The sequence below is a fragment of the Carassius gibelio genome, chromosome A12 (genome assembly GCF_023724105.1).
Source record: "Carassius gibelio isolate Cgi1373 ecotype wild population from Czech Republic chromosome A12, carGib1.2-hapl.c, whole genome shotgun sequence".
Taxonomy (NCBI): Eukaryota; Metazoa; Chordata; class Actinopteri; order Cypriniformes; family Cyprinidae; genus Carassius; species Carassius gibelio.
The window spans coordinates 18,005,617-18,021,644 of NC_068382.1; the positions used below are offsets into that span (position 1 = coordinate 18,005,617).

The window sequence follows — 16,028 nt, forward strand, 5'->3', positions numbered from 1 at the left end:
TTAACTACAGGCATAATTTACCCCAAAACGAAAATTCCATAAGATATTACGAAAATCAGTCATACTAGGTGAATAAATAAAAACACAAGACTTCAAACAAACTCAAGTATTTTTAATCTGCATGAAAAGGCTCACTTGAACAAAATTAGCCTTTGATGGTCAAAAAACTGAATGGCAATGCTGCATAATTAACGGTTAATAGTTTTCCACTGAAAAAAAAAGCAATAAACATTGTATATAATAAAACAACACTAGCAATAACATTGGTGCAATAAAATAAAAATAAAATAATCATGCCTCTGAGTTTAAAATCTATTTTCTCAAGTGCTAACAGAGACAACAAGCATGTTTAACACCACTGATACATTAACTCAAAAACAAGATTTCACTGATGGAAGAAAAGAAAAAGTCCTGGGCAGTGGTTATTCATTTTGAACTTGACACTGAAAATCTTGATAAGTTACTATTTGGTTCCACCAGCTTGTTTTACGAGGAGAAGAATCAATTTCTCAATATGGTCAATCTGAAAAAGGGGAAAAGACTATTAAAAGAAATATAACAAGTCGTATGTATGCGTTAATTAACATATTGGCTTGCATTTGCTTTCCAAAAATGTCATGACTTGTGTTTGCAGCTTTCCCAACCTTTTGTTTCAACTCAAGACAGCAGCATGATTGAGGAACTGGGGGGGGGGAATCAAGCAGATATATTAATAAAAAAAAAAACATAATAAATCAATTGTATTTTAAAGCTCCCAAGAGTACATCAGGTAGCCACTTAGGAAGAAACCAGAAGTTGGTCATGCACTATGCTAAACCATTTTTTTTTTTTACGATGCTCAATCTCTTGCAAGTTATCGGTCTCAGAAACAACAACACCACCACCCACCATTGCTGTCCTTTGTGCTTGTAATTTTGTGCGGCTCCGTGCATTCCAGTCTTGGTGCATTGGAAGTCTTGGACAGGTTTTCTGAAAGCAGACATAAATGTTAGACAACTGCTCCCCTGGAAATGATGACAAGGCTCCTTTTAAATAACACCTTTGAGTTACAGCTGAGAACACCAGGTGGAACAGCACCTGTGCACCAGAATTTCATTGCTAAAGATCCTAGGCAAATTCCTGCGCAAGCCCTGTAAACAATTATATTACTACACATCTTGCTAACATGAATTCTGCTTAATTTTTAATTCCTCACCTGGTTTCTCAAGCCTGTAGCTGGTACTTAGAGGTGGGGCTTGATCTTCAGGGTCAGGTTTCTCAACATGTGCAGATTGAGGTTGATCTGTGGCCTTGACTGAGCTGACGGTTTGTGTCTGCCGCTGATCTACATCCTTTTTTTCCTCAACAGCAATGACAGGCGGCTTTGAGTTAGCCTTGCTCTGTCCTTTCTGCAGAGCTCCAATAATAATGGAACTAATGTCCCTGTTAGTTTGACCGGACTGCTGGGTAAGGGTAAGCAAGTTGGAGGTCCCATCAAAGCCATGCAGAGATGCCAGGATGCCCCCACTCAACTGAATCCCAAATAGTTCCAAAACTTCATTGGGCCACACTGTAGGGAAGTTCTCTTTACCTGTGAAGAAAATAAACAACAGGGTCACAATTATGACTCATCATAGCTTAAATAAGAAATCTAAATCTATCCTGTGACCTATAAGGGTTTTAACATTGGCAATGATTTGTGCATTTAGATTAGAGCTCATGTGCCAGGTTTACCTGCCAGTGCACATCTGACGATCTGGAATGGAAGTTGGAGAAGTTCTTTGGTGATGGGAAGGATACTGGAGACAGGGACCGTCTCCATGTTCCCATAATCGGCGTAAATTACATGTGCATGCTTGCTCGTTACCTCCAACACAACAGCTCGGTACCAGTTTTTGTCACCTAAATAAGCAGAGTTGAATCGGACTGCTTTAAGAAAGAATGTCTAGGGCAGAGGTGTCACTCAATTCCTGGAGGGCCGGAGCCCTGCAGAGTTCAGATTCAACCTTAATTATACACACCTGATCCAACTAATCAAATCCTTCAGGCTTATTTGAAAACTACATGGTATGTGTGCTGGACCAGGGTTGGAACGAACCTCAGGCCCTCCAGGAATTGAGTTTGACACCCCTGATTTAGGGGATATTTATAGCACAAACACATCACATAGCATCATATACACTCACATTAAACCACATCACATAGTCACACAACATAATATATATATTATAGATAATGTTTAATGGATAAAAAAAAAACATTTTAAAACAGTTACTTAAACAGTGGATGGGTGCACCCACTTTTATAGCCATAGTTTAAAAGCTGTGGACTACAGGTGTGTCGGTCTCAGACCTAGAATTACCTGCTTAGTTAGGAATTCAACCAATGAGTCCTCCCCTATTGCTTTAAAGAGTTATTTTGGAATGTTTCATTACAAATACATAATGGGTAATATAGTAATTCCTTTATATTTTTAACAAATCATGAAAATGCTAATGGATTTTGATTAAAAACAAAGTAAAACAGATGTACTGTGAAATATTACCATTTAAAATAACTTATTACTGTGATGGCAAAGCTGAATTTTTAGCAGCTATTACTCCAATCTTCAGTGTCACATGATCCTTCATTAATAATTATAATATGCTGATATAATGCTCAAGCTACAATTTTTGATAAGTAAAAAAAAAATAAAAAACAGCATTTGAAAAAAATTGTAACAACGTAAAAGTCTTTATTGCCATTTTTATCAGCTTAATCAGAAATTCATTCAGAAATTAAGCAAGAAAATCTTACTGAACCCAAACTTTTGAAAGGAACTGCAAGTTCTCAAATACTGCTGTTTCTTTAAAAATACTTACCATACAGATTAATAACACTACAGGTCATGTAAAGTTGATGATTCTGTCTAAAAGCCATAGGTGAAGGTGAAACTGACCTGAGAACTGTGCACAACAAGCTGCTCCTGGTAAAGGGTGGCACTGATTGGGGATTGGCTGTTTGCTGCAGTACTTCGCAACATCAGTCATAACAGCCTTCAGACCCTCTACATTCACTGTGGGGAGGACAAAAATCAGCTGAATGTCAAGTATGCTATGATAGTACTGATAATATAACCATGATAGTCAGTCTAGCTAGACTTTATGCTTCAAATGCTTTGCTATGAGTGCACACCTTGTCCAGGATTCATTATGTAAAAAAGACTAGGGCTGATCACCGCTGCCACCCTTGGTTGGAAAGTATCAGTGCAAGACAGCTCCAAAGTTTTCCAGTTCAAAGGAAAAGAGCCGACTAGATGAAAGTAAACATTTAATCATACACAACAACAAAACAAATAAATAAAAAAAATACTTGCATATTGCTAGTAATAGCAGTTACTAAACTTGATAAGATACATACACATAAGGTTTCAGAATCAGTTATGCTAACTTACTTGAGGTTGAAACTTCTGTGTCATTGGCAGCTCCCTTGTTGTTCACTTTTAAAGGCTCTTCAGCCGGTGGACTCTGATCAATGGGTTTAAGGGTGGGCAGATCCTCAATCTGACTGGTTGGTTTATCTGGCTGCACAGGAGGCTGTTTCACCTGTTCATAAGGTTTAGCAAGGTGCTCAGAGATGAGCATGGCAGCAATGCTTTGTCCGGCACTTTCCAACTCCACCCCATAACCCTTCTCAGAGATGGACAGCACTCTGCCACCCAACGGCTGACCGGCACAAAGAGCCTGAAACTTATGAATTGCCTCTTTATTCCACTGATCCTCCACTGGTTCCACTCCTGCACACACATATATACAATGCCTTTACAATATTATATACAGAATACACACTTCATATTCAGAATGCATATTTACTTAGTGTAGTTAATCAGTGGAAAAGATCCTATAAATCATTTCAAATAATTCATAGCCATACCGAAACCAACAGAGAAACAAACCTTCAAGCCAGCAGCGAATTGCTTGGAAAGGCAGTTTGAGCAGGCTTGGGGTGATGGCCTTTAGATGTGCTGCCTCCACCTCACAAGAGTTCCCATAGTCCACAAAATAAACTCTGGCCTTACCCTCTCCACACACTTCTAATATCATGGCCCTGTACCAGCGGGCATCTCCTTCAAACAGGGAGCAAAAATAAATATTGGAAATCAAATCTGTACAATAGTTTATGGCAAAATTATTAGTATTACTTTTATATTTGAATTTAGCAAGTATGCATCAATTTGATCAAAACGGACAGTAAAGTATTTCACAGTATTGTGTTACAAAAGATTTCCATTTCAAATAAAAGCTGTTCTATTGAACTTTCTATTTATCAAAGAATCCTGAAAAAATATATTTTTGATTCAATACAGAAAAAAAAAAAAAAAGTGTACTTTTTGGTTTGTTTCTGTTTACTTTCATTGTAAGTGTGTTACTTTGACCAAGGTGTTTGCTTCTGAAGGATGAGTCAGTATCACCTGTGAAGAGAGCACAACACGGTTTTCCCACAGTTGGGGTAAAGGAAGATCTCTCCAATTCACAATGCTTCATGAGCTCATAGGACAGCTCTGTCAGGATATGTGCATCTGCCAGAAATAACCACAAAATACTTCATCACAAACGTAAACGTAATGAGTCCCACAAAGTAGAAAATATAACACTGATGGACAATCGCACCTGCTTTGCTGTAGTTATAACAGTAGAATTCATCAATGCTCTTTAGACTACTGATTACCAGTTCCACCTTCTGGCCATCAAACGGAAGTTCAGCACAAGTCCACTCCATTTTCTCAACAACAGGTGGACTGAGGGCTAGAGTAAAATTTGGAAATGTACATCAATTATCCTTTTCAGAAATGGCTTAAATTAATAAAAGAGGTTTGTTCACTTACAAGGCACTTCTGGGAAGGGGGCTTGAGTAGGTTCATTCTTCTTGGTCTCCACACTTTCAATGGCAGCATAACCCATGTTAACCAACACCTCAGCGGCATTGGTCTGAGGGTCACTAGACTCATCAATCATGGACACCAGAGCCCTACCATCCTTCTTACCCAGAATCTCAACCCGTATGAAGCGGTTGCAAACCAGACGTTTCACCATCAAAACAGCCTCCTCTGGCCAGGTGCCTGTTGGAGACTTTATACCTAGAGCAAAATGAATGTTAATGAATTAAGAAACCTTGGTAGTAATCTTTGACTTTTTCTGCATGCATGCAAATCTGTATATGCTGAGCCAATTATCACTGAATTAATAATTGCACTGTACCTGCTAAAGAACAAGGGATTGCTTGAGTTGCCAAAGCCAGCAACTCATTACTGATTGGTCGTAGCCGATATAACTCGACTTCCTCAGAGTTTCCAAAGTCTATGTAGCCAACACACACACGATCTTCTGAGGAATATGCTAGAACCTTAGCTCTATACCACTGGTTGTCCTCTGTAACACATGGAAATCACTTCAGAAGACGTATGTGAAGGAACAGTATGGAAGGAAAAAGAAAATAAAAAAATAAAAAAATAAAAAAAAGACACAGTACTGACCAGAGAATAGTGAGCAGCAGACAGTTCCTGGTGCAGGTCTGAAGTTCTCACTGGTTGGAGTTTTTGAACAGTGCTCCCTTAAGTTTGCCTGCAACTGCTGGATTACACCTACATACATGAAAATTACATCATACACTGAACCTACAGGATATATTTTATAAAAAAAAGCAGAAAATGACAACAGATGTTAAATAGCTTTTTCTAAAATTCTTGGGTCTGTTTTTATTTTTATTTTTAATTAGCATTTATTCACCAAAGGATGCATTCAATTGATCAAAAGTGACATTAAAATACATGTATACTGTAATGAGATTTCCATTTTCAAATGTTTTTATGATTAAAAAAGAAAACAATTCAGAAAAAAAATTAACAGTTAAATTAACAAATATTAATCAGCACAACTGTTTTAACATGTCAGTAGCAACATATATGAATACTTCCTGAAGGATCATCTGAGAATGAAGCAGAAAATTCAACTTTGGCATCACATTTTAATATTGTATTACATTGACTGTTAATTGTTGTTCTTGTGGTTTTGATCAAATAAATATAGCAGTGTTGCCTAGGAATTGGGCTACTTAAACACTTTAGATGTGGGATGATTTTTGTGTCCGCGGGTTAAAGCGAAAACCTGATATTTAGCCCCTGGAGTGTGACTTATCAGGGGAACCCAACCAAAAAATATTTTTCATTTTACACCCCAGAATAAAACAAAAAAAGGTTTTGGGCTAGTTTTGAGTTGCAATTGAGCTGGTTTCCTGAAATGTAGCTTTTAAATGCTAATTTTTTTATAACACTTAAAGACCCCAAACTTTTAAGCGGTGATTTATGTGCACCTATGTCATGCAGCAATAACAACACAGAGATAAAATTGTCTTTTAAATTGAGTTGCAGAAAACTCACTCGCATTTTCAAGCTTCTGACAGAGGATCTCTGAGGGAGACTGGAGGTGGGTGACAATAGCAGTGAATGTGTCACCCACTCCTTGAGTCAACGACTCTGGAGGCCTGGCTTCGGAGTTCTCATTCTTTCCTCCAGACAAGCGCTTGAAGTTCTCAAAGGATGCTGTCATCAATGAATCTGAAGATAGATTCAAGTAGATGGAGTTGAAAAAATGTAAATAATGTGAAACAATTCATGAAAGACAAGATAAAGAAGCAACTCACTGATGTCATGTTCAATTTGTGGTTTGACAAGAATGTCCTCCTTTATGGCATAGCCCTGCTCTATCAGGAAAATGCTCATGTATTTACCTGTGAAACAAATTTTGAATGAAAATCTTGTGTTTCACACAAAGCTCTTCAAACAGCCACTGCAATGAATGAACCATGAATGCCCTACCAAGAGTGCTTAGAGGGACATCTACCGCAAGCAGAGCTCCATCATTCATGATATCCAACACGGTGAAAGTCAGACTCTTTCCAGCAATTAACTGCCGAACAGCAATAGTGCATTCGCCTGTCCAACTTCCTGTCAGAGGCTTTACCCCAGCAACACAACACTGCAAAGCCTGTCAAGACACGCACAAAAAAAAAATTCTGGTTTGGCAAAAGCATAACAGTGGCATGGCAAGTCATATAAACAAGATTGAGCTTTAAAAAAAAAAAAAGAACAAAAGAAACATACATACATATATACATATAGACATACGTACATACACATATATTAGGGGTGTAACTGTTCACAAAATTCACGGTTCGGTTCGGTACACTGATGTCACGGTTCTGTACGTTCGGTACGTAAAACATCTCAACTTTTCAGAATGCCGCAAGCGCACCGCGGGTCATGTGACAAGAACTAACCAATCAGCTTCGTCCTTTCCCGTAACAACGTTGAAAGCTCAGCCAAGATGAAGGAACAGCTGATCATAGTTGTATATGGATTGCAATTTTTAAATAAATTTAGTAGCAGAGATAGCCTACTGCAAGCGATTTTTAGAGCTGCTGAAATTTCCGCGTCTTCATGGAGAGAGCACGTCATTGTTGCTTAGCAAAGGCAGACGTTTCAGCGGAGCTTCTGCCCGAGCGCTTTGGAAAGGAGGAGATAGCGTTTTCCACGCGTTTTTAGGCGCGATATTTGAATGGCCCCTAAGGCGCTCGCTCACTCAGCACGTGCTGAAGGCTCGTTGCAAAATGTCTAATGCATTTAACAGACCAGCAATAGAAGATCCTCCAATAACCAACAAGTCTGGTGTTTGGGTGCACTTTGGATGATAGAATCCGCGGCTATAATGTAAATGTAACGTTAAGTGTAGCCTACCAATCGCCGCGGTGATGTCTTTTGCCCTGTTTGAGTCAGTTGGAAATGTCTGTCAAAAGGCTGCGGGGATAGTTTGTTTTGTGTGTGTGTTTCTCCTTTTTTTCGTCTTTTCCCAGATACTGACACACTAAGGTGATGTCGGCGTAAATGAGTTGACATGTTTCAAGTATTCCTGCTGGTGTTTTTTTTTGTTTTTTTTTATCCCGCTGGTACCCTATTGTCATGTAGCAGATGCGACATACCGTTGTTTTTTTCATCCACCACTCTCTTGCCATCACCATTATAGCTTACAGGGAATCCAAAGTGCACCCAAACACCAGACCTGTTGGTTATCGGAGGATCTTCCATTTCTGGTCTGTTAAACACATTGGCTATTTTGCACTGAGCCTTCAGCGCGTACTGAGTGAGCGAGCGCCTGACTGAGTAGACTAACATAAACATAAGTTGGTGTTTTTTTCTTCTTCGGGAGTGTCAGGGGCGTTGCCTGTTACGTCGTTTGGGTTATTGGGCTACCTTGTTGAACGCATATCATTATATTTCACTTTTTTTTTTTTTTTCATATAATTAATTAGTCCAACGAACCGTTCGGTACATAATGCATTCCGCGAACCGAAAGCCTCGTACCGAACGGTTCAATACGAATACGCGTATCGTTACACCCTTAAGATATACATACATACATACATACATACATACATACATACATGTATACATACACACACAGTTTTCTGTCAATTTTACATACACTTTGTATATTTTATTTCATACTGACCTCACTTAATAATGTGAATAACATTTCACATACAAAACGTTCACATATAAAAATAGTGTACACTTAAACTTTGCACATAATATACCTGTGCATGCATAACTGCTTTTTGTAATATACCTGCCATACAATTGTCAATTTGTATATTGTCATCCCTTACCTACTTCTGTATTTTTTTCTATTTTATCCTTGTATTATGTGTTTTTTTGTTCTGTCGCTGTCATTCTGTTTTACTGCAGAGCTTCTATCAAGAGAACAAATTCCCCGTATGTGTAAACATATCTGGCAATAAAGCTCATTCTGATTCGGTCATTTTCAAATCGTCATATCATCAGCCCATGAGATCGACGATACATGTGAGTCATGACGAGCTCGACGCACTGCTATTGTCTATAGGCACAACCCTATATATTGGGGCTGTGAATCTTTGGCAAGGCAGCGATTCAATTCGATTACGATTCATAGGTTTTCGATTCGATTCAAGAATGATTTTTGCAAATTTAGAACGATTCAATTAGATTCGATTCACAATTAAATTCGATCCGATTCGATTATAACCATTCGATTCTGCATTCTTTAAGTGCATTCACAGGATTATTTAAATGCTTCTACTAAATTCTTTAAATGCTTAGTCAGGGGGCAAATTACAGTAGCATTTATGGTTAGAGAACCATAGGTTAGAAAAAAAAAAAAAACTGTAAAATTAGCTGTAATAAATCAAATACACTGCTGGACAATAATCAATCATTTGTAAACGATATTTTTTACCTAATGGCAATTTTATGATTGTTTTATATACTAGGCTACATTTAATTAGCAATTATTTAAATTTTCTGCACAGAATAAGGTAGAAAATATACTTTATAGTTTCTGTACTGTAATAAATGTCAATTAGCACTGCATCATTCATAAATTCTTTGTGGTTTTTTTTTTTTTTTTTTATCAGTTCATTCTGCTTTAATTCAGTTTAGCTGCAGATATAGCCTGGCACGTCTATCAGAGCGAGATCGCTTCTCTTTCAGTGTGAAAACGTCTTCATCTCTATTTAACTTTTCCTCTCCATCAGCGAATGATTCTGAGAGAAAACGCGCCAGATGTCTGTTTGCTAATGAAACAAACGCTACTTAAATGCATCTAATTTTATCAGATAAATCTTGCGCTCTTATTTCAAGGTCGTTGTTAATGCTGTGGTTAATTTTAACAGTTTCCTTCGTATATTGGGTACATCCGCATCATTTAAACACATTTATCATTCAATGGAACTGTGCGTATGATTTAGACAGTTACATTCCTGCTCCGTCCACAACCGTTCCATCCATTTTGCCGCGTGCACAGCTGTGTCTACACAACTTTCAAAGGCGGACGAGCTCGACACGCAGTATCTGCTTTCTCATCTTTCACCTAGTGTACGCGCACGAGATGCAATGACGATGTATGTGCCATTGCATTATAAGGTTATGTTAGCCTATCCAGTTGAAGCCACTTAAAAAAAAAAAAGAACATCAATGTGGAGAAGATCTTGTTTACATCAAAACTGAATCCAAGCCGTTCACACAGAACACATATTTCGCACATTGGGACACTGTTGGACTCGCGTCTCACACAAGAGAGCCGCATGTTTAGAAAGACATGTAAAATTAATTATTATTTATTTAAATTAACTCGAGACTTTGTTGGGTTTTTGTTCCCCATCCCACTGCATCTCATGTTTTTCAATGAAAAAATATATTCTGTGTGACTGGTTTTCCGCTCTTATTTATTTAACAATACATGCATACATTATGCTGTTTTGTTTAGTTCTTTAAGCTACTTAATAATAATTGGTTCATAAACATTATTTTAAATATTATGTTTTTTTCACAGTCATGTATTGTAATGCTTTGAATAAACGTGCAGTAATATTTTGCTCGATGATCTCTTGAGCCTCAGAAGAGAATCAAAAAGCTTTTCTTCAACCTAACTGAAATTATGCATTTAAAATTCGAATACAATTATGCATGAGACTGTCTGAATACCGGCAAAATTCACATTTCTGTTGTAAAAAGAGAAACCGTGTGCAGAAGTATTATTTGCTGTTATGCGTGTTTGTCCGAAGCTGCAGTTGCTGTGTGACGCCTGTTCCAAAAAACAAAAAAAAAAACCTGGACACGCTCTGAGAGAAGGCCGTTAAAATCAATATCTTATTTTCGTTTTCTAAACTTGTGTTGGTTGATTCGTGCAATAAATTTTCGAACATAAAGTGACAGTCGACACGGTCACGGTTTTAGACTAGAGAGGAGAAGGGATGGGAAAAGATCTGGGCACAGTTTTTCCAGAACCTCGTGCCAAGTTAAAGCAGTGTCGAGCTGTTTTAATGATTTTTTTTAGATGTATTATGGTGCCCTTACCCGTATGACTTTGTACAGTGACCGCGAACATTTAGTTTACTGCAGCCGCAGCCATCATTACCAAGCACGAACCGTTGACTCTGACAGTGAATGAGAGGAGAAGAAGCGAATGTACAGGCCACAGTGTGACATCCGTGTGTAAACAGATGACGTCAAGGTTTTTTTTTCTTTTTATTAAAGAAGATAGCCTTCATTTGTATGTAGGCCGAGGCAATTTATATATTTACAATACTTAAATATAATTAAGAGAATTTTATTGTGTTTGTATTAGTTGTTTGAAGAGTAAAAAAATAATTGGTTCGTTCTTAAAACAAATTTATAATCGGCAAGTCGGTCGGACTAAAAGCAAAAAAATAAAGAAAAAATTGAGTCGGTGCTAAATTGACAGGGTCGGTCGGGTTACGGCAAACAAGAATATTTTTAAGGATGGCCTAATTATGGAAATTTTTCACATTAATAATAATGTATGTATAATAGAATGGAAACATTACTCACAAATGGTGGTGCAGCATCAATGTTCTCGGAGAGAGGCCTTATGTTGTCAAGTGTAACATTCTCTTCATTTCCAAAGTCGATGTAAAGCACACTAACAACTCTGCTGGCCACATCGACTGACTGAACCTCAGCTCGATACCAGTTCTAAAACAACATGAAAGAGACCAAACTGAGCACAACAAAACTCACTCCAGTCTATGTTCTGATATAAATAACTCCATTGTCCTGTTAAGCTGTGCACTGACACAGAGGTACATTAATGTCCATTTCACAAAAACAGTAATACTGGATCTGACAAATGTAACTAAAAAAAAAAGTGCCTCACCCGATCAAGAGAAAATTTTACAGCACAGAGCTCCCCGATTTCAGGCTTGTACTCTGCAGCAAATGAAGCACTATAGGCCTTCTGGAGCTCTGTGGTGATGTTTTTTAGGGACTCCATCATCTCCACTGACTGCAGGTGAATGGAGAATTCCCCAGGGTTCCTCAGATCAATCACTGTACCCTGAAAAAAGATCCTCTGTGATGTATAATATCTGTACATGGGTCATAAAGCAATGTAGACCTAAACAGAAAAGTACCTGAATCTCAGATCCTTTGGAAACAACATTCTTGCGCAAATCACGTCGATACATTCTCTTTGGCTGTACATGAACACAGATTTCCTTTATTATATATAAAAAAAATTTAAAAAGTGATGCACGCATATGAAGGAATTAGATAGAATAATAACTAATGCAACTGTAAGTCACTATAGCAAACAATTAAATACCTTAGCTTGAAGGCCACCAAGTCCATTTTCACTTGGGATAGCGGTGGATTCCTTAGTTTTATCACTAATTGAAAAAAGCAGGAGGAAAAGGCACGTTTTTGCATTTTGCTTCCAAACGAACACACAAATGACATGAATATAGTCAAAACAGTAGTAAAAACTTGCTAGTACCTGGCAACTTCTGAGATGCTTGGTTTGCAGAGATGTCGGTGAGCTTTCCAATCCTGAGTCTGACAAGCTACAGAACAGTAGTACGTTTTTTTACAACGATTGCACCTGAAGTTTCCTAAACAAGACACAAGAAATCATTACTAACAAACATTACTCTACTCATTCTGCTCATCAAAACCAACAAAAACATATTTGCATATTGGCTTCTCAAATAAATGTATCTTGACTTAATGTTTAGATATTTGTACTGGAAAACAATACAAAATAGTGTAAGAAAAAACATGTTTTGCAGTGTGGCAAAATGTAAAAAATGCTGAAGACTGAAATCGAGCAAAGTAACCTACCCTGGTGACTGCAGTAATTGCACAGCTTTACCAGCGGGCCAACCATAGACCCTGCTGTCTGGGAGGGAGACAAAAAGTCTCCACACTGCAGAAAAAAAATTTTTAATTCTTTAACTACTTCTGAATGCTCTCTGATTTCTGGTTAAAGGGATAGTTCACCCAAATATAAAAATGCTGTTGTTATGTACTCACCCTCAAGTTCTTCTAAACCTACTGTATATGAATTTAATTCTTCTGCTGAACACTATAAAAGATACTTTGAAGAATGTGGACAACTAAACGGTTTCTTGCTCCCATTGAGAAGTCCATACAGGTTTGGAAATAAGCGATGACAATTTGTATTTTTTTGGGGTGACCTATTCCTTTAAAGCCTTAAGTGGAAAATATATCAAATATATCCACATAATACAACCAATGTCAAAGAATTAAAACCTATTAGTTTGAATTTAGGATTTTTACTTATAAAGTTTACACATTTATACAGAGGTTATCACATACATACATTCAGACTATTTTTGGCAGAAAACACATTCTCCTTTCGAACGGCATCACCCATAGGACCTGAAGAAGTGGGAAAAAGAATCATCTAGATTGTATTTTTCACAACATGCATGAGTAATGCTTAAAATCATTTCAACCCTACCATCTAGCATGTCACTTGCTAGCAGATTTTCTTGAGCAAGCTCGTGAAAAGTTGGTGCTGGGCTTCTAGGAGCAAGTGAACTCGGTCCAGTCGCAGGTCTCCTCAAAGGGAGATTGGGTCTCATCAGAGTCTGAGAGAAGGCTCGATTCATTCTTCTTTAGTCTTACTGAGAGGTAAGATACATTGTTAATCAGTACCATGGGTCACTGTGTGTGTGATTGGGATGATGCACGTCTAAATTTAGTAAAATTTAGCTCCTGGAGATCCATCTTCCTGCAGACTTCAGCTCAAACTCTGCTACATTACAACTGTCTGAAAAATTCAAGTGAACTCAGAGACCATAATTAGTTGGTCCAGGTGAGTTTGATTAGAGCTTTAGATAAGTAAGTTCAGTGCTGTGCATCAACATATTGTTCACTGAACGCGTTCATATTTTCGTCGAACGCTGAACGAATCACTTTTCATTCAATGAACGTGAACGAGAGCGGTGCTCACTCTGGCAGGAATGAACAGCACGCGCAGTTCACGTTCACGCTCATTTGAAAAGTCAGGTTTTACCAGGGCTTAATTTGAGCCGTCACCTCCGGCACTGGATCCGGCACCTCCTGTGTCACTAAAATTAATTACCTAAATGAAAAAAAATGACACATGACTCGCGCGCTTGTTGTACTAGTCAGGACTGCTGTTAGCCTCCATCGTTTCACGCAGGGGAAAAATGTCAAAAAGACAGGAAAGTTTGCTTAACTTTTTCAAATACGCTGGACAGTCAGATCCCGAACAAGCAAAAATCGTTTCCGCTGATCAAAAAGGAGACCACGGTGGACACAGTAGCCCAAGATATCTCGTTATTTCGACATAATAAGAGGACATTCTAATCTACATTAAGCGTTCTTATAATGGTTTTCTATGGGAGGAAAATGCTTAACCGTTACACAGTTACTGCCATTCAGAATATGCTGGATTTTTGTCAGTAGACTGATCTTTTCCCTGTGAACCTGAATATACTGCGTTATTTGGTTCATGCTGGCTAAATAAAAGTTTCACTGAACATACAGTATACCTTGACTGCACCTTGTATTTTCCAATTTCTACATATCATGATTACACATTATTTAAGGGGTAAATATATTCTCTATCTCAACATTATTTTTCTCCTGGCTATAATAATTGTCTCTTGTTTATTGGTACAATAATTTTGATTAGTTTTGGAGTGGCAGTGATTTGCAGCTGGTAATGGATTGTAAAGAGGTTCTATTGAGTAAGATAGTGGCCTATCTTAAAAAGAATTTAACAAATAAACGTGAACTAGTTCGTTTTTAGATATGTTAACTTAGTTCATTTAAAAAAAAAATGAACTATGAATCATCTGTGTGAACTGAACTTTGAGCTAGTTCTTTTTAAGTATGAACTGGCACAACATATCTCGAGCAAAAGCACTGAGACATAAGGTTCAAAGAACGTGCGGATCATGTAACGTTAGGCCACGTCCTCGCGCAATACTTATCTGTGTGTATAATATATCAATACAGCACGCATAAGCTTCTCACATGACTTTCCTTTATAAAACTTAAATTACAGTCACTGAACTAAAGAAAAAAATCGAGTGAATTGAATGTAAAAATGACCGGACTGATTGTGAGAATAACCCAGTTCTGGTTACACGTGGCTTGCTAGGTTACTCGACAGAGCTCGTTTATTATTCAATTATACTCTTCAGTTTGTCACATTTGGTGGGTAATACTTAATACGCAATATGAATAAACACAAGTAAGTTACCTTTCAGCTTTGCCGAATATATTACTGCGGAGATGATGGATGTTCCTCACTTTGACAGGAGCAGGTCACCGCGCGGTAAAACTAAAGACGCATGCGCAATTGAACGACCTCGCTGAGATCTTACACGTGACCGAGCTGAGGAGCTTTCTTCTGCTTCTTCTTCATTGGCGTTTTACGGCAGTTGGCATCCTATGAGAGTGTTGCATGTGAGGACCTTTTTTTCTGCTTGTCAAATAATTTAGGCTACCAAGAGAACGTAAATGTCTATGCTAGGAAATATATTTAATTATTTATATATATATTTTTTTATAAATGTATAAAGCCAGCACAGATATTGATAAGATATAGACGAGAACAATAAAAAGTTAGCCTACAGTAATAGAAAATAAAACATCTATATGGTATATTAAAATGAACTTTAAAGTAAATGTTAAAGGCAAAATAAGCAATTACTAATGTTTCAAAAAAATGATGCAATTCAGATTTGAACTGCATGAAAAAGGTTTCTTCTGACAATTTGTAAATGCAATAACTGTAAAACTGTTTAACTGAAGCTTTATTTATGAGTTCTGGATGAAGCATCTGCAGATTGTTTAAGTATTTCAGTTCTGTCAGTCAGCTTTTGTTTTAAGGAAAACTGCTAGGTTTTGTTTAGCCAGAAAAAAAGCAGCTATTTCACAATGTGGCAGTGGTTGTAAAACACATTAGGCAAGTAAACAGTTGTACTGTAGCTGTTATAAAGAAATCACAGAAATTACATGTTATACCATTTGATACTATCAGAGGTCATGCCAATTTTGCTTCATTAATTAAAAATGAAGGTAAGTTTTACTCAGTTATTAGGTAAGGTAATTGTTTTTAGGTGCATCAGAATTTATTTAATTGGATTCATTTCAGATATTTTAATTAAATTATCTAGTT

The 16,028-nt window shown here is 37.5% G+C and overlaps 1 protein-coding gene across 3 annotated transcripts; it reads right to left on the bottom strand.

Moving 5' to 3' along the window:
• Positions 1–91: 91 nt before the first annotated feature.
• LOC128025361 (tudor domain-containing protein 1) lies at positions 92–15,265 on the bottom strand. Of its 3 annotated transcripts, none has more exons than XM_052611644.1 (26): positions 15,108–15,265; positions 13,332–13,497; positions 13,191–13,249; positions 12,689–12,773; positions 12,345–12,459; positions 12,174–12,237; positions 11,983–12,045; positions 11,727–11,906; positions 11,402–11,545; positions 6,833–7,001; positions 6,658–6,744; positions 6,395–6,571; positions 5,492–5,599; positions 5,217–5,387; positions 4,844–5,095; positions 4,629–4,763; positions 4,430–4,537; positions 3,914–4,084; positions 3,413–3,754; positions 3,154–3,270; positions 2,918–3,034; positions 1,714–1,881; positions 1,196–1,570; positions 889–969; positions 645–682; positions 92–523 (listed from the first exon to the last, which is right to left on the bottom strand). In XM_052611644.1, the coding sequence occupies exons 2-26, from the start codon at positions 13,480–13,482 to the stop codon at positions 464–466; spliced, it is 3,537 nt and encodes a 1,178-aa protein (XP_052467604.1). In that variant the 5' UTR covers positions 13,483–13,497; positions 15,108–15,265; the 3' UTR covers positions 92–463. The 3 variants fall into 3 exon arrangements, with proteins under 3 accessions (XP_052467604.1, XP_052467602.1, XP_052467605.1); XM_052611642.1 differs by having other exon boundaries at positions 11,983–12,066; XM_052611645.1 differs by lacking the exons at positions 11,402–11,545; positions 11,727–11,906; positions 11,983–12,045; ... (1 more) ...; positions 12,345–12,459; positions 12,689–12,773.
• Between the last annotated feature and the right edge of the window lie 763 nt (positions 15,266–16,028).